The 10,571-nt window shown below is 59.1% G+C and overlaps 1 protein-coding gene across 11 annotated transcripts in view; it reads left to right on the forward strand.

Moving 5' to 3' along the window:
- The first annotated feature begins 2,238 nt into the window (after positions 1–2,238).
- The window catches only part of LOC102243147 (glycine-rich cell wall structural protein-like), a 14,705-nt gene continuing 6,372 nt past the window's right edge, over positions 2,239–10,571 (forward strand). The window contains exons 1-26 of one of the 11 annotated variants that reach the window (XM_014537152.1): positions 2,239–2,307; positions 2,518–2,550; positions 3,355–3,384; positions 3,892–3,927; positions 4,273–4,305; positions 4,396–4,455; positions 4,737–4,769; positions 4,884–4,937; positions 5,073–5,105; positions 5,210–5,269; positions 5,370–5,402; positions 5,642–5,674; positions 5,769–5,801; positions 5,908–5,967; positions 6,107–6,139; positions 6,909–6,938; positions 7,050–7,082; positions 7,173–7,214; positions 7,347–7,376; positions 7,886–7,915; positions 7,988–8,023; positions 8,220–8,249; positions 8,324–8,356; positions 8,454–8,489; positions 10,121–10,150; positions 10,226–10,258. In XM_014537152.1, the coding sequence (XP_014392638.1) occupies positions 2,241–2,307; positions 2,518–2,550; positions 3,355–3,384; positions 3,892–3,927; positions 4,273–4,305; positions 4,396–4,455; positions 4,737–4,769; positions 4,884–4,937; positions 5,073–5,105; positions 5,210–5,269; positions 5,370–5,402; positions 5,642–5,674; positions 5,769–5,801; positions 5,908–5,967; positions 6,107–6,139; positions 6,909–6,938; positions 7,050–7,082; positions 7,173–7,214; positions 7,347–7,376; positions 7,886–7,915; positions 7,988–8,023; positions 8,220–8,249; positions 8,324–8,356; positions 8,454–8,489; positions 10,121–10,150; positions 10,226–10,258 (994 nt within the window). In that variant the 5' untranslated portion in view covers positions 2,239–2,240. The remainder of the gene's footprint in view (positions 2,308–2,517; positions 2,551–3,354; positions 3,385–3,891; positions 3,928–4,272; positions 4,306–4,395; positions 4,456–4,736; positions 4,770–4,883; positions 4,938–5,072; positions 5,106–5,209; positions 5,270–5,369; positions 5,403–5,641; positions 5,675–5,768; positions 5,802–5,907; positions 5,968–6,106; positions 6,140–6,908; positions 6,939–7,049; positions 7,083–7,172; positions 7,215–7,346; positions 7,377–7,885; positions 7,916–7,987; positions 8,024–8,219; positions 8,250–8,323; positions 8,357–8,453; positions 8,490–10,120; positions 10,151–10,225; positions 10,259–10,571) is intronic. The other 10 variants (XM_014537153.1, XM_014537154.1, XM_014537155.1 and 7 more) reach the window with 10 other exon arrangements.

Raw genomic sequence — 10,571 nt, forward strand, 5'->3', positions numbered from 1 at the left:
GAGGGGAGATGCAGGCCCAGCTCAGTGCTGGGGGGACTGCAGGTAAAGGGATACCTGGGAAAAGCCCTGCAGTCCACTGGTGACTGGAGCTGTCCCATTAGGTGTTGTGGGCTCAAAGGCCTCACATAAGAAGCAAAACCCATCACCCACTGCCCACTCCTCACTGTAGCTCCTCTCCAGGCCCTCGCTGTGCCAGCCTGCTTCGTTTGGCAGACTGCACCCCTTAGCCACAGGTGCTGGGGAGGAAGGGGCTGACGGGGCAGGGGGCAAGCCAGCAGATAGACAGGGTGTGGGGCTTCTGGACTAGGGTCCTGGGGTCTGAGTCACCGCTGGCCCCAGCAGCCCAGGGGGGTCCACAGACTCCCTGGAGGAGGTGAGGGCTGGTGTCCAGACCCTTGACTCCCGACATTTCCCAGACCTGCCTCTCCTGTCCTCTCATACTCACCAAGCCCCCTTCACCTGGCCCGATTCCATCTGCCCGCCCCATAGGAATGGAGTGTTACTAGCCCCCCAGGTACCCTTCTTGCAATCTTGCCCCCACCACACCCTAAGAAGTGGCCCCCTGAGAGTCTGTCCCCCAAAACTAGAGTCAGTGCTGCTGCATTTCGGCTAGAGATGGAGGTGAAACTGGGAGGACCTCCTGCTGTGGGTGGGCCTTGCAGAGCCTTCAACAGTGAGGCCCTGGCCAGTGTGACTCAGTTGGTTGTGCTGCAGCCCATGCCCCAAAAGGTTGCAGGTTCCATTCCCAGTTAGGGCACATGCCTGGCTTGCAGGCTCCAATCCCCAGTAGGGAACGTGCAGGAGGCATCGATGGATCGATCGGTGTTTCTCTCTCTCTCCCCCTCCCTTCCTCTCTCTTTAAAATCAAATTTTAAAATATTTTTCTAATAAATAAATCAATATATTTTTATTGATTTCAGAGAGGGAGGGGAAGGGAGAGAGAGAGATTGAAACATGAATGATGAGCCCTAACCGGTTTGGCTCAGCGGATAGAGCATCGGCCTGCGGACTGAAGGGTCCCAGGTTCGATTCCGGTCAAGGGCATGTACCCCGGTTGCGGGCACATCCCCAGTAGGGGGCGTGCAAAAGGCAGCTGAATCGATGTTTCTCTCTCATTGATGTTTCTAACTCTCTATCCCTCTCCCTCTCCCTTCCTCTCTGTAAAAAATCAATAGAAAAAATATATTAAAAAAAAAAAAGAAGAAACATGAATGATGAGAGAGAATCATTGAAGAGAATCATTGATCGGCTGCCTCCTGCACGCCCCCTGCTGGGGACTGTGCCTGCAACCTGGTCATGTGCCCTTGACTGGAACCGAACCCAGGACATTTCAGTCCACAGGCTGATGCTCTATCCACTGAGCCAAACCGGCCAGGACTAAAAATATTTTTTAAAAAGAAACCCCTGGACCTTTGGACAGGGTGAGCACGGGGTAACCCGTCCCTGTGATCACCATCCCTGTGGGAAGGAGGCTGAGGCCCACTCTGCAAGCCCAGCCCCAGGTGTGGACCAAGGGCCAGCTCCCAGTGCCACCCCGTCAGTCCTCGGGGTTGGATGGGATAACATTACCCCTCTTCTTGTGGGCAAGTCCACACGCCAGACACAGTGCACCTCATTGTTAGCTGGCCACAGGCCTTTGTAACACTGTAGCCTCTGCCTCCTTCCTTCTCTCTCTCCCAGTAACACAGTAACTCACTCCTGTCAGCCACACCCACATTTCTGGGCCGGGCTCCCCCCTCTCCCCAGCTGTGTTTGGGCTGGGCCTCAACACTGTAGCCTCTGCCTCCTTCCTTCTCTCTCTCTCCCAGTAACACAGTAACTCACTCTGAGTCCCTCCTGTCAGCCACACCCACATTTCTGGGCCTGGCTCCCCCCTCTCCCCAGCTGTGTTTGGGCTGGGCCTGGGTGCCCACAGTGCCTGCCTGCTCCTCACCAGCTGCTGGGGTAACATCTGAGCCCGCCAGGCCTGGCGCCAGGGTCCCCGACCCTGACAGGAGTCCAGGAGCCTCGTGCGCCAGGTGGGGGCCTGTCCCAGCTGTCAGCACCCATGATGGATGAGGAGCCGGGCAGGGGGGAGGCGAGGACTGGACTCCTGCCGCAGAGGGAGGTGGGGGCTGGCCCCCGGGGGTCTGCCAACAGAGCCTCTGTCACTCCCAGCGGGGGGCCTGGGAAAGGGCCCCCACCCAGCAGAGGTGTTTAAAGGCTCAAAGGGTGTGTGCCCTCCCACTCTGCCAGGAATCATGGGCACCTGGGCCTTCCCCGCAGCCCTTTTCCTGCTCTGCCTGACTTCTGAAAGCCTGCAAGGCGGTGAGGGCAGGCCTCGGGCAGCTACAGGGTCTGGGCAGCTGGGGTTGGAGCTGGGGGTATAGGTAGAGCATTGGGTCAGAGGCTGGGGCTCCAAGGGGGAGGAGTGGGTGTGTGAAGTCTGGGTTTTGGGGGGCTGGGGTATATATGCATGGGTCCTGCCCCTCTCTGCCTCTGGGTCCCCACTCTGAGTCAGCACTCCCTGCTCCCCAGGGCTGCCTTCATTGTCGTCTGGCCTAGGAAAAGGTGAGTGGATCCTCCAGGCCCTGGGGTTCAAGAAGAGGACCTGGTCTCTCCTCCCGGGGGTCTGGGAGCTCTCTGGGGGCAAGCCCCACAGATCCCCCAGCTCTGGGATCCAGACGCGGAGCCCAGGAGAGCAGGTCCCTCCCTGTCCTCCTGGCAGTCGGTCTTGTCCAGGGTCAGCTCAGGTGTGGGAAGCACAGACCTGAACCCTTAGAACAGAGTGAGATGGGGCAGAATTTCAGCTCTGGGCGTGAGAACGTGGGAGCCCAGAGGAGGGGCTTGGAGCTGGGTCTGGAAGGGCAGGGGGACTGGGTTATAACCGGACAGGGAAGGAAATCGCTGGAAGCAAGAGGGTCAAAGGCCTGGAGGTGGGACAGGATGGGAGGAGAGGAGGCTGGTGCGTGGGGAGGGGAGTGGGGGGCATCTTACCGGCGGGAGAAAGGGTTCCCTCCGGAGACCTAATGTGTCTAAGCTGCTGGAGAGAAACGCTGAGGGACCGGGGTGAGGAGGATAAGATTTCCAGGAAAGGGGGGTCCCAAAGATGCTCCAGTGAGCATGGAGGGAAGAGGTGCACACACCCCTGAGGAAGAGGGCATGGGGGCTCCCCCCCACCGCCCCTGCACAGCCCAGACAGCCCCCTTGGCCACCAGCCTGCTCACCTGGTTCTGTCCTTGCTCCTCCTGTGACCAGAGTAGAAAGCGAGTCCCGGGGAGGAGGGGGTGCACTCTTGCTCTGCAGGGTGGGAGGGGAGACCCGGATTTGGCCCTCCTTGCCCCTCCCGGTTACCCCTTCTCCCTGACCTTGCAGGCTTAGGGAGCCCGAATGGCTACAGACCAGGTAAAGCTGAGGGGGTGGGCAGAGCACCCTGGCTCCTGGGCCCTCCTGCCCCCTTCGGCCCCACACACCATCCCCCCCCCCCGGCTACCTCCCCCCCAGTGGCCGGGGAGTAGGTAAGGGGTGGGTAAATAGGATTTGGGGGGCAGCCATCTCGGAAGTACCTGACACCCCTCAGGCGGAGAAGCCCACCTGAGACCCCTTCCAGCAGGCGCTCTCCTTCCCTCCTGCACACACTGCCCCCCACCCCCCACGAATCCATCCAGGCTGTTGTGGTGTCACCTAACGCATGTACCCTGCCCCTCACTGCATGGCCCCCAGGCCAGCTGGGAGCAGGCTTTGTGGGGGTGGGGGGAGGTGAAAGGGGGAACCTGGGTCCCTCGCCTGCTCCCTGAGTCTCCCCCCAGGCCTCCTGGGGTATTAAACTTCAGAGCCCTGCCCAGCCCCCGCTGTCTCTCTCTGTGTCTCCCCACCTCCTCTCACACCCCTCACCTCTATCTGTCCTCCCAGGATTTGGGGACAGGAATGGCCTGGGAGTCCAGCCAGGTGAGAGTGATGGGGTCTGGGTTGGTCCTCTCCCTGCTCCCTCCCAAGCCTCAGAGGGGAGGGGTGGTGGTGGTGGTGAATGATTGGGGGGGCGGGGCCGGGAGATTGGGAGCCTTCAGGTTTGCGGTTTCTGGCTGGGCCCAAGGATCCTGCACACCCACCCCATCTAGGACCCCCAAACCTCCCAGACCATTCCCCCCTCTCCCCATAGCCCTCCAGCTCCGAATGGCCACAGCACTGGGAGAGGTGGGCCCAGAGTGTTTGGGGGGAGTTGGGACCAGTATTCTAGGGGCACCCCTGAAATGGGGTCTCTTCAGACCCTCACCTGATCCATCTCCTTCTCAGGCATTGGAGGGGGGATGAAACCCCACAAGCCAGGTGAGCCCTCCAGCTGCTGTCTCCCATCTGTGTGCCCTGATGCCCCGTTGCTCTCTGCTCCTTGCTGACCCTCCTGCCCTGTCTCCTCAGGGTTTGGGAATGGGAACGGGCATGGAGCAGGGGCCTTCCCAGGTGCCGCAGCCCAACCAGGTGAGATGGGGCGGGGGGATAGGGCTGGGTCGGCATTAGGGGGTGCCTATCCCAGGCTCCCCCAGGGCAGAACTGGTGACTCACTGGAGGCAGAGGGAAGGACGTTGAGGGTTCCTGATATCTGGTTTGAGGACGGCAGAGCAGGGTACCCCTGCTTCACCCTCACCCCAGCTGGGACCCCAAATGCCCCCTGCCCTGCCCCTCAGCTCAGCATGGTTATGGAGCCCTAGGAAGAGGCTGGGCCCCTGGGGTCCCCTCATCTGCCGCATCTCTGTTCTCAGGCTTTGGAGGGGGGGTGAAGCCCCAGAAGCCAGGTGAGACCCGCTCCCCACGCCCACCCCTCTGTCCACCTGACATCTGTCTGGATGCCTTTGGAGCTGCTCCTCCCTCCTCTTCCCTCCTCTTCCCTCTTGGCTCTGTCTCCCCAGGATATGGAAATGGACTGGGAGCGGGTGCCTTCCCAGGGCCGGGAGCCCAGCCAGGTGAGGGCACCCGGGCTCCACCTGGGGTTCAGGGAGGGAGGAGGTGTGGGCAGAGCTGGGACCCAGGAACCAGTAGGGGAGGGAGTTGGGTTCTTGGGGGAGGACAGCAGGCTCAGCCCCTCTGTCGCCCCCCAGGCCTGGGAGGGGGAATGAAACCTCCGAAGCCCGGTGAGTGGAGAGCCAGCCTCGCCCCTGCCCCTTTCACCCCAGTTCCTCCGTGAGCCCCAAACCCGCCCACCTCAGGGCTGCAGCCCCCACCTCTGTGTCCCCAGGATTCGGGAGCACAAATGGTGTAGGAACCAGCACTTTTCCAGGGGCAGGATCCCGGCCAGGTGAGGGCGACGGGCAGGCAGAGGAAAGGGGGTTCAGGGTCAGGGTCTGCATTCCTGGGGGGCGGGGTCAGTGTCGACCTCTCTCCCTCTCTCTTCCTAGGCCTGGGAGGGGGGATGAAACCTCAGAAGCCAGGTGAGTGGAGGCCACTCCCTCTCACCCGGTGCCAAGCTCTGGCACCATTACCCTCGCAGGGCAGCTCCCTTCAGAGGGCTGGTCTTGGGGAGGGTCTCCCAGATTCCCAGGCCCTTCTCACACTGGCTCCCTGAGAGGAGCTGTCAGGGAGGGTGGGCACCGAGGTCCTGGGACGAGGACAGCACAGGTGTGAGCCCACACTCGCCCACCCGCAGTCTCTGCCTTCCCTCTCGCCACAGGCCCTGCCCCTCCACATGGTGGCCAGGCACCAGGTAGGCGATGGGGTGAGAGCTGGGGGCACCTGCTTCAGTTTGGGGAGTCGAGGGCGTGCCAGGCTCCTTTACCTGGTCCCCGTCTCTTTCTCAGGAATCGGAGGGGGTGTGAAACCTCCGAAGCCAGGTGAGCCCTACCCAGTCCCCATGTCCCTGCAGTCGTGTCTCCCATCCGTCCCCCTTCCCCCCTGCCCCCTGGCGGAACCTGACCTCCTTCCTCTCCGTCTCCCCAGGATTTGGCAATGGGAATAAGATGGGAGCCAAGGCCTTCCTGGGAGTCGAAGCCCAGCCAGGTGAGGACACCTGGGCCAAGCTGGGGTCCCGGGAAGGAAGAGGGGGGAGGAGCTGGGTGATCAGGAGGGCGGGAAACTGATTTCCGTGGGGTGGGGGTGGGGGGCCACACATGGCCCAGTGGCACCTGGTCTTCCCCAGGCTTGGGCGGAGGCCTGAAGCAGCAGCAACCAGGTGAGCCCGTGAGCCTGCCCTCCCGCCCCACCTTCTCGATTCTACCCCTGCCCATCCCCAGACCCCCCTCACTGCTGCTTCCCGCCAGGACCTGGCCCACTGGCAATGCGTCTGGGGGAGGGAGTCAGAGAAAGAGCCCAGGATCCCAGGCACCCCTCCCCACCTCCTGCTCCCGCAGAGGGACTCATTCCTCTCCCTCATCCTGAGTGAGGCCACGGCTGGCACAGCAGACACTCTGGTCGGCCTGAATGGAGCTGATGACTCCCTAGGCTCAGCCACAGGCCCCGAGCCTCACCAGCCCAGTGCCATCTCAAGGACTGCGGTCAGGACTGTCGGGCGGGGGCAGCCCTGGGAGCTGGAAAGTGAGAAGGCAGATCCTGAGGCTGGAAGGGAGCTGGAGGCCTGGGGCTTGAAGCAGAGTGAGAACCCCGCTCCTGGAGGCTGGTGTTTCCAGGGCTGGACCCCCTGGACGGCTGGCCTCGAAGGAAGACGCAGCGGAGTTTACCACCTGGGTCTCCTGGGCCAGACCCGGAGGGCGCTGTGGGGAGGGGCCTGGGGCTCGGGTTCCTCACAGCCTTGGTCCCCCTAGTCCCTCCCTGACACAGGACACAGGCCCCCACAGTCACCTACCCCCTTTGCGAATCTAGCCAGGCTGAGTGGCGGGGAGAGCAGGGGTCCGCGGGGCAGGGGAGGGGAGGCTGGGGGCTATTGCCCCGCCAGCAGCACCCAGCTTTTCTGTGTCATTCCCCCCCACCCCATCCCTCCCCAGGTGGCGCAGCACAGAATGGCTTTGGACCAGGTATAGCAGGGACCCCTGGGGCACAAGGGCAGAAGCTGTTTCTGGGGCAGGCCCAGGGGTGGGGTTTCTGGGTCCCTGGGTTTTCATGTGCCCTGCTCATCTCTTCCCCAGGCTATGGAGGGAATGGAAAGCCCCAGAAGCCAGGTGAGCCCCACTCTGTCTAACGGCTCCTTATCCGTCTGCTCCACCCACACCCCAGATCTCTCCTCACTCCCTCCTGCTCTGTCTCCCCAGGATTCGGGAACGGGGCCCTCCCGGGAGCAGGAGCCCAGCCAGGCAAGGCCCTGGAGCTCAGGAGCAGGGGTGTTGCCGAGGGGGCTCTGGTGTGGGTGCCTGACCCTGGTTCTAAGGGGAGAGGAGGAGCGAGGTGGACTCACAGACTCACGGGCAGTGCCTTCTCTTCCTCAGGTCTCGGAGGACTGAAACCTCAGAAGCCAGGTGAGACCCGCCCTCCGCCTCTCCCACAAGAAACACTCATTGAACAAACATCCAGGGGCGGCCAAGTGCTGGAGACAGGCCCTCCCAGAGCCTGGGCACGTGGGCAGGCGGAGGCAGACAGGAGAGGAGTGCGAATGCAACTCCGGGGCCGGAATGCCCACTAGAGGGCGTGGCCCGCTGATAAATGAGGACCAGGGAGGGTGCAGGCACGGGAAAAGGCTGGGAGGCCATGGGGCAGGGGCAATGCCGATGGCTCCTGGCTGGGGAGGAGAAGGAGCCTCAAGTTCACCCTGCTGGCTGGTAGACATGGTGGCTGGCAGTGACGCCTAACCAGATGAACCAGGCAGCTAGGTATGACATTCAGGCTCTAGAAGGAGGCTGGACTCCAGGGGGAAGCCGAGGACCCAGCTGGGCGGGTCCAGGTCTGAGGTGAGAGCTAAAGGGGCCAGGCTGAGGGTAGAGGCTCAGAGAGAGGCCAGTAGCCAGAGCCCCCTCTCTCCTTCCACCAGGCCCTGCAGCTCAAAACGGCTATGGACCAGGTAGGGGCACCCTAGGGCTCTGGGGAGGCACAGACATGGGGCTCCGATCCCTCACACTCCCTGACTCTCCAGCAGGCTTTGGAGTAGGTGCGAAACCCCAGAAGCCAGGTGAGCCTCACCCCTGTCTTTTCTCTCCACCCGCCCCCCCCACCAAACCCTGAGCTCCTCCTTCAGGAGTGAAGGGTGTCAGGGGGCCAAGGACCATGGGAGAGAAGTGGGAGGCAAGACCAGGGGACCCCCAGGGCTGGCCTCAGCCCCTCAGCCCCACAGCCAGCTTTACCATCCCCCCACCTTCTCCCCACAGGCCCTGCAGCTCAGAATGGCTATGGACCAGGTAGGGGTGGGCCGGGGCTCTGGGGAGGCGCAGGGATGGGGCCCGGGCCCTCAGTGCTGCTGTCTCTCCACCAGGCTTTGGAGCGGGTATGAAACCCCAGAAGCCAGGTGAGCCTCACCCCAGCCTTTTCTCTCCGCCTCCCCCAAACCCTGAGCTCCCCTCCCCTCATTCACACCCACACTCGGATCGGATCTGTGTCCCCAGGATATGGTAATGGAAATGGACTGGGAGCCCCAGCAGGTGAGAGGACAGCCGTCCTGTCCTCCTCATTTCTCTCAGGCCTCTCTCTGTCACCCCTTCCTCAGCACTAATGCATGGAGCGGGGTCTGCATACCTCTAAGACCGTGGTCGGCAAACTGCGGCTCGCGAGCCACATGCGGCTCTTTGGCCCCTTGAGTGTGGCTCTTCCTAAGCCTTAGGAGTACCCTAATAAGTTAATAACAATGTACCTACCTATATAGTTTAAGTTTTAAAAATTTGCCTCTCAAAAGAAATTTCAATCGTTGTACTGTTGATATTTGGCTCTGTTGACTAATGAGTTTGCCGACCACTGTGCAATTGGAAAATCCGTGTTGACCCCCAGGTCTGCTACTACTTATTTTTGTGATCGTGGGCAAATACTTTTCAAAAGAAAAAGAACTAAAATGTTCTATTACAAAATTTAGACACATAGCTATCTAGTATAATGAACTATAGCTATAACATCTACAGTATACAATAGGTTCTTTAAGTTTTTTCCACATACCAAAGCAAGTGCAAAATTAAAGTAGATAAGGTTACCCAAGACATTCATCTATGGTTCAAATTTTGTTTCCACTTTGTTTTAAAGTTAATTTGTTTTAATAAGGATAGAAAGGTAACCTTTGCATTTACTTTATGGGCTACGCAAGTCTCCTTTAATGCAAAGCCTCCCTCCCTCTTTTCCTTGCATTTGTTAAACAAAACCAAGTTATATACCCTGTAAAATTGCCCATTCTGGACTCTCTGGACTGCATCCCATGGACGCCTCTAACATGTTCCTCTGTGCTGGGTGTTTCTCATTATCAGATAGATCTGGGGGCTTGATCAGATGCAGGTTTTTTGTTTTTTTCCTGGGAAGACACCTCACAGGTGGTGCTGGGTGCTCCTTTTCACTGGGTTGTACTGGAAAGCACATCGAGATTGACTAGTAAATTCAGGTCTTGACCTCCTGATCCACTCCTTTTCAATTAATAATGTTTGCAGCTATTGATAATCATTGCCTAGCTCTTGTCAATTAAGAATTGCAAAAGAGCAATATTTTAACAACACTCTTTCTGCATTAACCGGAATAATTCTACATATCCCACAGATTTTTTTTCCCCTTCAACTATCTAATTACTTGGGGGGTAAGGCATATAAATGCTTCTTTCTTTCCCAGATACCAGTTTTCAGAATAATTCCTCAATATCCTTCCAAAAATGACTAAATTTGTTCATTTCTTATTGCTATTATCATTTTGAATGCATAATTTACATATTTAAACTGTTACAATCCATTTTTGTTATGTTTATTGGTCATCAAATACTTGCAGTTGGGTCTTGAGCTTTTTATACAACACCAGTGGTATTTGAGTTGTTCTGCTTTAGTGATATTGAGGTGTTACTGTTCAATTTTTAAATGTGAAATACACTGTGGTTTTGTTGGAGGAGAGAATACCTAATGTATAAAACACTGGACTGGGACTGCATGCCTCTAACAAGAGGGACACTCCCTGCTTCAGGGGTGAAGGGTGTCAGGGCGCCAAGCACCATGGGAGAGAAGTGGGAGGCAAGACCAGGAGACCCCTAGGACTGGCCTCAGCCCCTCAGTCCCACAGCCAGCTTTATGGTTCCCCCATCTTCTCCCCACAAGCCCTGCAGCTCAGAATGGCTATGGACCAGGTAGGGGTGGGCCGGGGTTCTGGGGAGGCGCAGGGATGGGCCCAGGGCCCTCAGTTCTGCCTGTCTCCCCACCAGGCTTTGGAGCGGGTATGAAACCCCAGAAGCCAGGTGAGCCTCACCCCAGCCTTTTCTCTCCACCTCCCCCAAACTCTGAGCTCCCCTCCCCTCATTCACACCCACACCCGGATCGGATCTGTGTCCCCAGGATATGGTAATGGAAATGGACTGGGAGCCCCAGCAGGTGAGAGGACAGCCGTCCTGTCCTCCTCATTTCTCTCAGGCCTCTCTCTGTCACCCCTTCCTCAGCACTAATGCATGGAGCGGGGTCTGCATACCTCTAAGACCGTGGTCGGCAAACTGCGGCTCGCGAGCCACATGCGGCTCTTTGGCCCCTTGAGTGTGGCTCTTCCTAAGCCTTAGG

Source organism: Myotis brandtii, unplaced genomic scaffold (genome assembly GCF_000412655.1).
Source record: "Myotis brandtii unplaced genomic scaffold, ASM41265v1 scaffold1738, whole genome shotgun sequence".
In the NCBI taxonomy this organism is placed as follows: Eukaryota; Metazoa; Chordata; class Mammalia; order Chiroptera; family Vespertilionidae; genus Myotis; species Myotis brandtii.